We start from the raw sequence: 13,513 nt of genomic DNA, 5'->3' as shown, positions 1-13,513 counted from the left end.
TAGAGAATGGTTTAAGAAAAACATGCCAATTTTTATCATCTGTATTCTGATTTCAAGGAAGAAAAAAGAAAAATATCAGAAATTATATAAGAAAGTATGTTGAATCATAAAATTTAAATTGTAAGGGACCTTTGTGCAATTTCTCATTTTATAGTGAAAGAAACCCAGACTCTGAGAGATTAAATAACTAGCCCAAAATCACATATCTAATTAATGGCAGGGCCAGAAATAGATTCTATATCTCTTGATTCCCAGTTCAATGCCATTTATATAAAATGGAATTGACTTTTAGTTATCAGTGGAGAATTAAAAATCGAACCTATATGAATTCTTTCAACTTTCTACCCTGCAACTATATATTTCTGTCTCTGCATCCATCCTTAATTCTCTGTTTATTTTTAAAGAAGAATTCTCTTTTCTTTTATTCAAGGTTCATCTCTCCACCCATAGTTTTAATGTTTCTAATCCTGCCTCCCTTGGGGCTTTAGGACACCAGTTACCCCTCTCCTCTTTTCCATATTTTCAATCTCTCCTTTTTCTCTTCAACATAATGCTCAAGTTCTTCCTTCATTAGCTCCCTATCCTCATCAAGCTAGTCATGACCATTCTGGTTGTAAGTGACAGAAATTCTACTCAAATGACTTAATCACACAAAAAAAGGAAACCATTCATGTAAACTTGTAAGTCCAGACATGCATCTGGCTTTAATCTTGCTAGATCCAGGCACTCAAATAATTTCAGTCCTGCCTCTGGCTTTGTCTCAGTCTTTTAGGTATGCCTGTTACTAATTGGCTTCATTTTTTTCAACAGGCTTTTTCACATGCAGGTAGCCCCTAACTCACATCTTCCTAGTTGAACAGCCTCAGTAGAAAAACAGTCTTCCCTGTTAACTTCGGCAGAGCAGAGTTCATTCTAAGTGGCCTCAGTTGAGTCTTGTATTCATCCTTCCATCAAACCCTGTAGCCTGGGGATTGGGTCATGCGCTCCTCTGCTCTAGCCCTGGGGACCAGGGTACCATGAATGACATCCTCACCAAGATCACATGGAATGGGTGGAGGCAGTTTCCCCAAAGGAAAGGAAAGATATTCCTATTAAAGGAAGGGAAGTATGTCAGGAAAAGAACAGAATCACCAGAGTCTTTATACACTTTAGTGTCTTGTTTTCCCATCAAAACAACAATTCTTCAAAGGGCAATTTATACTCGCTCACTTCCATACCTCCTGTCACTTTTTTCATTCAATAAATTTGGTTCTCCACTCCTTTGAAACTGCTTTCGCTTAGACCATTTAGTGATCTTCTAAGTGCTGAATTCAGTGAACTCTTTTCAACTTTTATTTTCTTTGACCTTTGTAGTATTTGACACATCTGCTATTTCCCTCCTTTTGGAAATCTCTCCTTTGGTTTCAATTATACCATTCTGTTGGTTATCCTACTACTTCTTGAATTGCTTGGGCTTTTTTTCCTGTTGATGTTGCAAATGATTCTTTTTTGCTTCTTTATTCTTCTCACTTCATAAAGTTTTCTTTTACAATGTCACCCAAGTCCATGTCTACAATTACTAACTATATTCAGATGATTTCTACGTTTGCATTTACCATCTGTTTCTTTCTGTCTAGCCCCTGACCCATCTATACAGCCACATTTCTGGATATATCCACCTAAAAGCTAACGTATCATTATCTGAACTCTTTCTATCTTCTCTGTAGCTCACACTGCTCCTTTTCTTTTCTCCTTAGGTCAGTGAATGAACCCTCTTCTTTTCCAAGCTGCTAAAGGCAGGAAAAGAGTCATCCTAAATATCTTAACTTACATGCGAGTAATCGCCAAGTCCTATCTGTTTTGCCTCCTAAACATCTCTCATATCTGTTCTTCTCTGTCCCTTCTGCTGATACTCTAGCTCACACATTCATTGTCTCTCATTTATTGCAATAGCTGTCTTACTTTTCTCTTTTCTTCCAGTCTCATTATCATCCCATCCATAACTATTCCGGGGAATCTAACAGGTATCTCTGATCATGTAAACCTCTTGCTAAAATATCTTCAGTAGTTATCCATTGCCTATGAGGGGAGAAAAAGTGAATTCCTTAATATGGAAAATAATCATCAATATAATCTGGCACTTAACTTCCTGTGCAGGCTCAATGGGCCCTACTTCTCCTAGTTTGTGCTGCAGAATCCTGAAAACATATAGTTCTCCAAACATTCTCTGGTCTCCCATACTGCCATGTTTTTCACATGCTGTCCTCCCCTCATGGAGTATCTTGCCTTCCCTCTTGCCCTGCTCCACAGTCACAGCTCTACCAAGCTCAAATTCCAAGGTTACCTTCTTACCATTTTACCTTCTTAGAGGTGTCCACTCTGACTTCCATTGTAGGTTTAGATCCTGTTCCCTTTGCATTCCCATTACACTTTGTACGTGGTTCTATCTTTAGTATATATTGTGTGTGTATATATCAATGAACAAAAGTAGAATAATGTGAACTGGAGTTGTAGGTACGATTGAAGGATAAAGTAGGATTTGGCTAGGTGAAGAAAAGTACAGAGAATATTTAAAATGAAGGAAACTCGGTGGTGCACTAGAGCAGGCTTGTGCTGGCTTGTAAGAGATGGTTATTAAATTCTTGGGAATCTTTCAGCCATTATTAAAAGTTTAATTATATAAACTTTAAACTAAATAATTAAAAACAAAGACTATAAATATTCAAAACTAATCACTTCCTAATTATTCTGCTACATATTACTGTTATCTGTGTTCTTGAGATTATTTGCCTTTTTATTTGTATCTATATGGTGGAAATACTATATAATGGTGTGCTACTATGCGTTTCTTCTCAACTCTGCATTCAGAGATGTCACATTGGTAGTTTGAAATTAATCATAATTGGAATATTTATACCATGGAAATAAGCAGACACTGCATATTAGGACTTGATTTATTGCTTAGACTTATGAAAGTGATGGAGAAAATGTTAATAGTGCAGATTAAATTTAACAGTGTGTTGTGTCTGTAGCTATTACATTGTGAATAGCACAAAAAGATAAGGGAATATTCTTATAGTATTTGAAAACTATTGTCTAATTTAGCAAAGGAGTTGCCTAATTCAATGAATGAATGAGTCAAATCCCAACATCTTTCTCTGTTATTTTACTTTCATCTTAGTTGTTACAGTCAACAATGTCAAGCAGCATTCATGTGAGAACTATATTCATTTGTTAATTTGCAACCATATTTTGGCTACAGATACAAGAGTTTGGCAAAACTGAATGAAAACATTCAGTGAAAATCAGATATATGGAATTTATAATTAAGCATATATTTTATTATTATTTGTAAATTTTGTGCTACATATTCTTTACCTATAATAAATACATATAATAAATGTAAGTATATATATGCATACATTTTCTAGAGAAGCAGTGATTAAACATTTATTAGCACACGACTATGGAAAACTACAAAACTAAAGGCATTTATTCCCTGTAACAGTCTTATGAAATAGATACTATTATTTTTCCCATTTTGCAGAGGAGAAAATGAGGCTGAGACTTTAAATTGCTTGTCTAAGATCATACAACTAGTAAGTGAGAGAAGTAGCATTTTCACCCAGGTAGTCTGGCCCTAAACCCAGGCTATAAACAATGCTAACACTGAGGATTTTTTAGCAGAAGAAAAAATTAAAATATATTTTGGAAGAACATATTTCATAATAGTATTCAAAATTCACTTGAAGGAAGAAGAACAGGAAGAAGGAAGACCATTTTAGAAATTATAAAATTCATTTTAGAGTAGGGTTATTCTCATATGGGAATTAAGAGGGAAAATTAATTCTCTCTAAAAGAATCCATTGAAAATTAAATTTAATGCAACTATCAGTATATGTAATACAGTAAATAGAATTGGTTGAAAACAATATTCAACAATGCTTGACCCAATACTTTTGAAAACCACTATTCAGACTTCAGTTTAGTAGTTGAAAAGGTATTTGATCTATAATGGAAAACGATGTTAATGATTTAAAAAGTACCTATACTCTTTTATACATAAACATGACAGATTTCTCTAGATGGAACTATCCTACAACTTCAGATGAGAAAGCCCCTCAAACAGTGCTGTTCAACAGACATCTTAATGCATCTGGAAACCAGAATTTGACAGATGTGGGTAAAAGTAATGCTCCATTCTCAGAAGTTTTGAATGTGAACTTTGAATTGGGAGATGAAGTTTGGGATGATTTTGATGATGAGAACTTGTTAGAAGTTGCCAGTTTTTCAGCCAGTACTGAGAAGACAAAAACTTCAGGTAAAATTGTCTTTTAGCATGAAATAATTTCATGAGAAATTCTTCGAATATGTTTCAGTTCAGTTTCTGGGACTAATTTTCTTCGCCTTTTTTGTGTTTGCTTAATTAGCTTTAGTTTGTTAAGATTATGATTTTTAGCAAAACTGAAAATGTGACTCTTCCATAAGTCACATTTCCTCCTAAGGACAGAGGTCAAGGTTATTCCGTGATAATGATATAACAGATGAGCTTTTTCTGTTCTATTGCTCCCCTATTTTGTTAAAAACTCTATTTAAATTAAAACTGTTTTTTGAATTTTCCCTCATAAAACAGATTATCCAGCTTTCAATTATGTGATCACACATAATTTGCTAATGTTTGTGAAGGACAAAATTATTCCATTTTTTAAAAAATATTTTATTTATTTATTTGAGAAAGGGAGCATGTGTGTGCATGAGCAAGAGAGGAGCAGAGAGGGACAAGCTGACTCTGCACTGAGCACAGAGCCCCACACAGGGCTTGATCCCATGACCCTGAGATCATGAGCCGAGCCCAAATCAAGAGTTGGATGCCCAACCAACTGAGCCACCCAGGTGCCCCTAAAATTAGTCCATTTTTGAAAGTGTTCTTCTGCTATCCATGAAAATGAAAGACACCTTTAATTTCTAGTAGACATACTGATTTTTTTCAGGCATAAATAAACAATAGGAAAGGATTAGTTTCTTCTGTACTAGATATTGTATTTAAATCATTTACAACCCCAAAATAATGGGACTTAGTTTCCTAATTACTGGCAGATTTACTCTATGTCACTAAAACAGAAAATGAAGATCTTGGTAATTATATGAGAAGACAGCAAAATGGAGGTACTCTCTCCCATGATGGCTGACAGGAGGAAATCAGTCCCTCAGAATTATAGTTACCTCTTAATGTATCCTACCCCAATGCTCTTTTTAAAAAATCTTTTTAAGGGAAGTAATTAGAAGTTGAAATATTATTGTTTCAGGATTCTAAGAAATACCTAAAGAGCTGTTATTCCTTCCAGAAGGAATAGGATTTGACCACCTTCACAAAATAGGCCAGGAAAATCAATGATGTGGAGTCAGTAGGCACAATTTCCCATATCAATGGACAGCTACTAGTCCCTACCTCAAAGTTAAAAGTCATTGTATATTGCAATTTAAAAGGCAGCTTGTACTGAGTCTTTGAGGTAGCCTAATCAATCATGTGAGGGCATAACTTTGAGAAAATCAGTCTCCATAAATGCCATGTATGGAGCACTTTAAATGAACTTAATTGTAGGCAGACCATTGAAAATATTGAATGAAATTAAACCTGATCATTTATATGAGTTAAAATAAGTAAGTAAAAGTGTTTTGGGGACCTTTTAGTATGGTGACTAATAAGCTAACCTATGTGTTTATAGTTTTACTCCTTTAGCTTTGTTCCCTTATTTCTCTGTGTAAATTAAATTTGATTATTGAGAAGAAGTATTCATTCCTTCTTTAATCAGATCATATCTGTTAGAGAGAGCGCTTGTAGAACTTCTGAAAAGATCCATTCATCTGTTTCCTGGCATTTAATTTCAAATGTTATCTCTTTACATAGGATTTGGAAACACTTTGAGTTCAAGTACGGGAGGAAATAAGCTATTCCTCCAAGAGTCAAAGAGCCAATTCCAAGGAGAAACAGCAAAAAGGCAAGTTTTAGAATTTTGGTTTGGAATATTTTACAACTGTATATCATCTTGACACGTAATTGAAGATGGGGATTAAATTATTAGATGTCAAAGAAGCTATAAGATATTAGCCAACCTGAACCTTCTGCTTTCAGAGTTGTGTTTCTCAAAGTGCTATTGACAGACCACCTACTTCAAAAGTATTAAAATGTATTAAAAATGCACATTCCTGGGCCCTAGACTAGACTTACCAAATCATGGTCTCTGGGGCTGGAGCCCAGGAATTTTTACTTTTCAAAAGACTTGAAAACTGAATAGGAGTTTGACAGGTAGAAAAGAGGAGAATAAGGCGTTCCAGGTAGAAGAAGCATGTGTAAAGGTACAAGGCTTGAAAAGGCATCTCATGCTCAAGGGTCGGTAAAGCGTCAATATGGCCACAGCATTAAGGCTGAGAGCTGAGGTTTAATTCTGAAGAGCCTCGAATGCTGTATATAGACAACTTTACCATATCCAGTAGGTAGGGTTATAAACTTAAACTGCCTTCAGGATTTGGTGGGCTAAAGCCAACTGAAGAGTGTCCCACATAAAAGGCACAACTATGGAGATATCACAATTCCAAATTTCAAGATATACTACAAAGCTATAGTAATCAAAATAGTATGGTACTGGCACAAAAATAGACACTGGACCACTTTTTACACCGTACACAGAAATAAACTCAAAATGGTTTAAAGACTTAAGTTTAAGACTTGAAACCATAAAACCCATAAAAGAACATATAGGTAGTAATCTCTTTGACATTGATTTTAGCAACATGTTTATGGATATGTCTCCTGAGGCAAGGGAAACAAAAACAAAAATAAACTATTTGGGACTAGACCAAAATAAAAAGCTTTTGCATAGGAAAATACACCATGAACAAAACAAAAAGACAACTTACTGAATGGGAGAAGCTATTTGCAAACAATATATCCAATAAGGGGTTAATATCCAAAATATATAAAAATTTATAGAACACACACCAAAAAACCAATTTGAATAAAAAATGAACAGAGGGCCCAAATAAACATTTTTCCAAAGAAGACATACAGATGGCCAACAGACACATGAAAAGATGCTCAACATCACTAATTATCAGGGAAATGCAAATCAAAATCATGAGATATTGCTTCATGCAAGTCAGAATGGCTAGTATCAAAAAGACAAGAAATAATAAGTGTTAGGATGTAGAGAAAAGGGAACACTCATACACTGTGGGTGGGAATGTAAGTTGGTGCAACCACTGTGGAAATCAGTATGGAGTTTCCTCAAAAAATTAGAAGTAGAACTACTCTACAATTAGTAATTCCACTACTGGGTATTTATCCAAAGAAAACAAAAACACTAATTTGAAAAGATATATGCACCCCTCTGTTTTTGCACCATTACTTGCAGTAGCCCAGATATGGAAGCAATCCAAGTTGTGGGTAGCAATAGATGAGTGACTAAAGATGTGAGATATGTGCATATCTATAATACTACTCAGCCATAAAAGAGAATGAAATCTTGCCATTTGCAACAACATAGATGGATCTAGAGGGTATTATGCTAAGTGAAATAAGTCAGACATATGATTTCACTTAGATGTGAAATCTAAAAAAGCAAAGCAAATGAGCAAACAAATACAAAAACAGACTCTTAAATACAGAGAACAAACTGACGGTTACCAGAGGAGGGGCGGGTGGCAAAATAGATACTGGGTATTAGGATGTACAAACTTCCACTTATAAAATAAGTAAGTCACAGAGATGAAAATTACAGCATGGGGAATATATGGTCAATAATATTGTAATGACACTGTATGGTGACAGATGGTGACTACACTTATTGTGGTGAGCATTGAGTAGTGTATAAAATTGTTGGATCAATAAGTTGTACACCTGAAGTTAATAAAACATTATATGTTGATTATACTTCAATAATGAAATAAGTGTCTAGTGTTGTCAAATATTCTGATTTAAAAAAAAAAAAGCTAGGAATCCAAAATTTGATGTAATATCTCCTGACTTATAAATTTTAAGAACTAATTTTTTAAAATGTAATACAGTTGGGTACCTGGGTGGCTCAATCAGTTAAACATCTGCCTTCAGCTTAGGTCATGATTGTAGAGTCATGGGATCGAGTCCCACATTGGGCTCCCTGCTCAACAGGGAGTCTGCTTCTCCCTCTGCCCCTCCCCCCACTGGTGCTCACTCTTTCTCTCGCAAAAATAAATAAAAACTTTAAAATAAGTAAGTAAAATAAAATAAAATGTGATACAGTCTATAGCCCCCCTCCAGCTGTAGCCTAGTTTTTAACATGCATGTAAGCAATAGGAAATTTTCCAAGATGCTTAAGCACAGGATAAACAACTTGATAAGACAAAAATTATTCTAGGATTTGTAGATGATATATAGTGATATGATATGATATATAGAATGAGTTCCTGAAGATGGGACCATGAGAGGCATGGCGGCCAGTACGAGAGGCAGGCTGTGGTAAGACCTAAACTGGAGCAGAGGTGATGGAAACTAAGAGGTAGAGTTGGATTTTTGAAACATTTCATAGCACATACTAGATTTAGCAGTTGATAGGATACAGTTGTTGAGGAAGAGGGAAAAATACATGGCAAATGGGTAGATGAAGATGTTAGCTGAGAATATAGGACACATAGACATTTAGAAAAGAAAATTGTAATTTAAAAAATGTTCAACTTGAGGTGCCTGTTTGGCTCAGTTGGTAGAGCATGCAACTCTTGATCTCAGGGTTGTGACTTCAAGCCCCACATTAAGCATGGAACCTATTTAAAAAAATGTAAAAATAAATTTTTTTTTTTTTAATGTTCAACTTGAAGTATTTTTGCAGAAATGCAGAGTGCATCTGGATATTGGACTTGATTAGAAGTCATGGAGAGGAATTACAGCCACAGCCAAAACTTTCCCCAGAAGAAATACTGACAACTTTTTGTTCAGAATCTAATTTACTTAAGGATTATTTATTTCTCCTAGTTTAAAATATAAGATATTTGTGGTGTCTTTTGGTATTTTTGTTATTATTTAGTCATTTTACTGATTATCAGCATGACAGAATCACAGATTTCAGAGAATTCCAGAGCTGAAGGGTGCTTAATTTAAGCAACATTTAGTCTTCCCACCACCAAATACTTGAATCACCATCCAACATCACTGGCAGGTATTCGTGCCATCTCTTCCAAAACAGCTGTAGTGACCAGGAGCTCATTCATTCCAACACGCTTGTTCCATGTTTGGATTTCTCAGACCATTCAGTAGCTTTTAAGAATATTTGCCTAAAATTTGTCTTCTTACTATTTCCATTCGTTGATTCTAACTCTGAGTCATACAGAATAAACAGATTAGAAGCATCAAAGTAGAACAAATCTGTGGGTATTAAGAAGCAAAAAAAAATTAGGTAGGAAGTAGGAAGATACAAGTAAGAATATAACAAAGCACACAGACAGTTTTGTGAGCCATACCTTTGAAACTATAAAACACATAGGGAGAGTTTAAAAAGTAATGAACAGGGGCGCCTGGGTGGCACAGCGGTTGGGCGTCTGCCTTCGGCTCAGGGCGTGATCCCGCGTTATGGGTTCGAGCCCCACGTCAGGCTCCTCTGCTATGAGCCTGCTTCTTCCTCTCCTACTCCCCCTGCTTGTGTTCCCTCTCTCGCTGGCTGTCTCTATCCTGTCAAATAAATAAATAAAATCTTTAAAAAAAATAAAAATAAAAAGTAATGAACAGAAGATAAGTGGAGTTAAAAAGGAATCCTTATCAAGAAGCCTCTAAAGAAAAAATTGTGCCAGAAGTTGATACTGGAAAGAAGGCCTGTAGGACCTGAGGATTTGGAGTGGAACAGAGTCATGCTTTTCATTTTATACCCCTTTTTACTATTTTAATTCCTTGCCTTTAATCAAAGACAAAAAGATTCAATCCTATCAATACATGCACTTCTCTACTACCTGTAGCCACTGCTTTTTACTCCCTACATGGCTGTCATATTTTAGCCTGTGAGTATCAACTTAGATTGTCACCTCCTCAGAGAGACATTTTTCATGACCACCTTTTTTAAGTGGGTTTGTGTCTCCACACTATTTTCTGTAATATTACTCAGTTAATTTCTTTCATATCACTTCAGGATCTATAATTATGTGTATTTATTGTTTACTCATTGTCTGCTTCTCTACTAGATGATAACTCCCTGAGGATTTGTTTACCTCTATACCTAGCTCCTAGTACAATATCTGGCATACAGTAGTAAATAATAAATGTTTTTTAATGAATGAATTTAATACAGAAGATTGAAGGTGAATTCTAATGTAGTTTTACATAGGAAGATAAGTCAAGGTATCTATCCACAGTGAGACCAGAATAGGGAAAGGAGATTAAAAGTTAAGCAAAGTGGGATTTAGAAAAGATTTACAAAAAAAAAAAAANAAAAAAAAAAAAAAAAAAAAAAAAAAAGATTTACAGAATACTAGGTAATAGAAAATTAAGCATAACACCCAATTTTAAAGAAAATTATTGAATGATTATTTCTGTAGGCTTTTAAAAATAGTATTCTTATCTAATTTGGAATGTAGAAATTGGTGTTTTGTCTAAAGGAAAGGAGCTACACCAAATTTTCCATGAGCCTAAGAAACAGCATAATTTTTTTGGTAATAAATATGATACACTTTAATCATATTCCCTAAAGATCTAAATTCCCTGTGGATCTAAATTAGAATGGTTTGTTTCTCTTATTTCCCATATTTTACAAATAATAAATTTTGATTTTTAGTTTTGTTCCATCACATGAGAAGCCAGATATTTATTTATCAAATTCTCCTGTGTTCAAGTGTGATGCATCATCCATGAAGAAATTACCTCAACAAGCTGGAAATGCAAGTATTGTAAGAAGCACTTCATTGTTTTTCTTTTAAATTCTGCCTGAATAGTTAAACTGTCAATGATTGCCTTTTTCTTCTGTTAACCTCAAAATATAGGTCCATTTACAAGAAAGAAAACAACAAAGTCTGTCACCAGAAATTGAAAAACTGTGCTTTACTCACTCTAAAAAAATACCAAATTCTTCACATTTTAAGGAAGTGGATTTCTTTATTAGAAACAGTGAATGTAAAGAGGACATTGATTTCAGGTAAAAATTCTTTTAAGACATTGCAAGACTATACCAATAAAAACTTTCTATGAAGAAATTCAGCATTCTTTTTTCCTTAGTTTGTTTTGTTTTTATTTTATTTTTTTATAGGGATAGAGAATGAGAGAGTGGAGGGGATGGGCAGAAGTAGAGAAAGAGAGAATCTCAAGCAGGTTCCATGCCCAGCTTGGACCCCAATGTGGGGCTCCATCTCATGACCCTGAGGTCATGGCCTGAGTCGAAATCAAGAGTGAGCCACACGGGCACTGCTTTCCTTGGTTTATTTTAAAGATCAGCATCTAAACATTTTATTTAAAAACATCGAATATTTAGACCCCTGGTGACCTAAGCTCCTTAAGATAATTCATAATACTAAGTATCTCAATTTTTGGGAACATTTGTTCAATACTTTTAATTAAAACATACTGTATTGGTAAACTTTGTTTCACTGATTTGAATACAATATGTTGATAATATAAAGTGGAAAATCACTTAAATCCAAATGAGACAGGCTAATTTTTTAGACTTTCAAGTTGTATTTTAGCCAACCAGTTCTTTTTTTTTTTTTTAAGATTTTATTTATTTACTTGATAGAGAGAGAGACAGCCAGCGAGAGAGGGAACACAAGCAGGGGGAGTGGGAGAGGAAGAAGCAGGCTCCCAGCAGAAGAGGGAGCCCGATACGGGGCTCGATCCCAGGACCCTGGGATCAGGCCCTGAGCCAAAGGCAGCCACTTAACAACTGAGCCACCCAGGTGTCCCTTAGCCAACCAGGTGCCCCTTAGCCAACCAGCTCTTTTACAATTCTATAGGTTCAGTGAAAAGTCACATTAAGTCTACTTGTTCCCCCTCAGCTGGTCACTTCTAGGGGTAACTGTAGCAGTTTCTCTTTCCCTCTTGAATAGTCAAAGTTTATAGACTTGTTCACACACTGATTAAATGACATTACTTTTAAAAACCTTAAGGAAATACCTAAGAGACTTGATCCCTACTTCTCACAGTTTATGAAGTCTGATTTTCCCCCACAGACTTCTTACTAGGTTATGCGTATTGAAGTTCATTTGATACATTAATCTCTCAGCAATCTATATATATTTCTATACTTGCTTTTCCCCCCAGTAGGTATCATCCTGATGATGAAGCTGATGAAATGAAGTCTTTTCTGGGAATATTTGATGATATTTTCTAAAACAAACCAAAAAAAATCATCTCATATTAATAAGACAAGGTATATAGACACCCAATTACAAAGCATGCGTTTTATTTTTTAAAAGTTGTTCATAATTGTTCAAATTTTTTTCTCTTGGATTTGATCAATTTTGTTGACTTATTTGCACCAAATTCTTAGATTGATTTATTTTCCTATTGTAACTTCATGAAAAGCACTTTTACAGTGGGTTTGTTTCAGTAAGCTGAAAATTAAGTTGCACTTAGAAATTTTTGGTCATTAAATGCATCTCGATTGGATTTTGACAGGAACCAATAAGAATATCATTGTTACATTAAGAAGAAAGATACTCTATGAAAGCAAAATAATGCTAGGTCACTGAATCGATTTATTATATGGATTATTCACCAATATTGTTTTGTTTTACTAAAGATTTTTAAGAATCCAGTGGCTGTCTGAACCTGTTGTTATAAACTTTAAATATTAATAAATAAAACATTTATCAATATAGATTATTGTTTTCCTTTGGCTTGTTTTCCAGTGCGGTGAATTCTAAAACCTTGTTACGTTGACTTTTACTATGGCAAACACTATTTCATGTTATTTTCCCATGAATTTGTTCTCAAATTTATATTTATTGATAAGTAGTATATAGGCAGTCTAAACAGTGTTTATTATTTTATTTATAGATACATGTGAAGTTGAAGCCCACTTAAGAAATTTTAGGAATTTTTCTTTAGGCATAAAAGCCTTAGAGACAAGAGAAGTAAAGAAAAGAAACTTCCAGCTGAGATTGTCATTGTTGTCATTGGTAGACATTTATGAAGCATCATATATATTAAGCATGGAGAAAAAGCTTAAAACAAAACTAAGAAGCTTTATTATGTGTTGAAAAATAAGGGCAACCAGTTCCTTTATTTTAGTCATCTTTACAATTGGCATGTTTCTGCATCTGAATCAATCATGCTACAACCTTTAAAGGTTATTAAACTCCATTAAAATGAAAAATTGGTGCACTACAATCTGCTCATCTTGCATACATAGACTTTGACACTAAAGAAATAGCAATTTAATTCAGCAAGACTTATTATGATCTGCTAAGCAAAAAGCACTATACTTGGTACTGCAAAGGTGGCAAATGATAAAAACACTGTTTTTGCTCTCGTGGAGCCTACTTTACATTCTGGTAGAGAAACTAAGATATATAATAATGCAATAAT

General features: G+C 34.6%; 1 protein-coding gene across 18 annotated transcripts in view; it reads left to right on the top strand.

Moving 5' to 3' along the window:
- HFM1 (helicase for meiosis 1) overlaps nucleotides 1-12,752 on the top strand; it is a 103,152-nt gene extending 90,400 nt beyond the window's left edge. For 15 of the 18 annotated variants that reach the window (XM_034653882.1, XM_034653874.1, XM_019806885.2 and 12 more), the window contains 5 exons: nucleotides 4,055-4,300; nucleotides 5,888-5,978; nucleotides 10,770-10,881; nucleotides 10,975-11,126; nucleotides 12,245-12,752. In XM_034653882.1, the coding sequence (XP_034509773.1) occupies nucleotides 4,055-4,300; nucleotides 5,888-5,978; nucleotides 10,770-10,881; nucleotides 10,975-11,126; nucleotides 12,245-12,314 (671 nt within the window). In that variant the 3' untranslated portion in view covers nucleotides 12,315-12,752. Of the gene's footprint in view, nucleotides 1-4,054; nucleotides 4,301-5,887; nucleotides 5,979-10,769; nucleotides 10,882-10,974; nucleotides 11,127-12,244 lie in introns of those variants that run through there. The other 3 variants (XM_034653871.1, XM_034653876.1, XM_034653886.1) reach the window with 3 other exon arrangements.
- Nucleotides 12,753-13,513: the final 761 nt, after the last annotated feature.

The sequence above is a fragment of the Ailuropoda melanoleuca genome, chromosome 2 (genome assembly GCF_002007445.2).
Source record: "Ailuropoda melanoleuca isolate Jingjing chromosome 2, ASM200744v2, whole genome shotgun sequence".
Lineage (NCBI taxonomy): Eukaryota > Metazoa > Chordata > Mammalia > Carnivora > Ursidae > Ailuropoda > Ailuropoda melanoleuca.
This window is presented reverse-complemented; position numbering and strand designations above follow the sequence as displayed.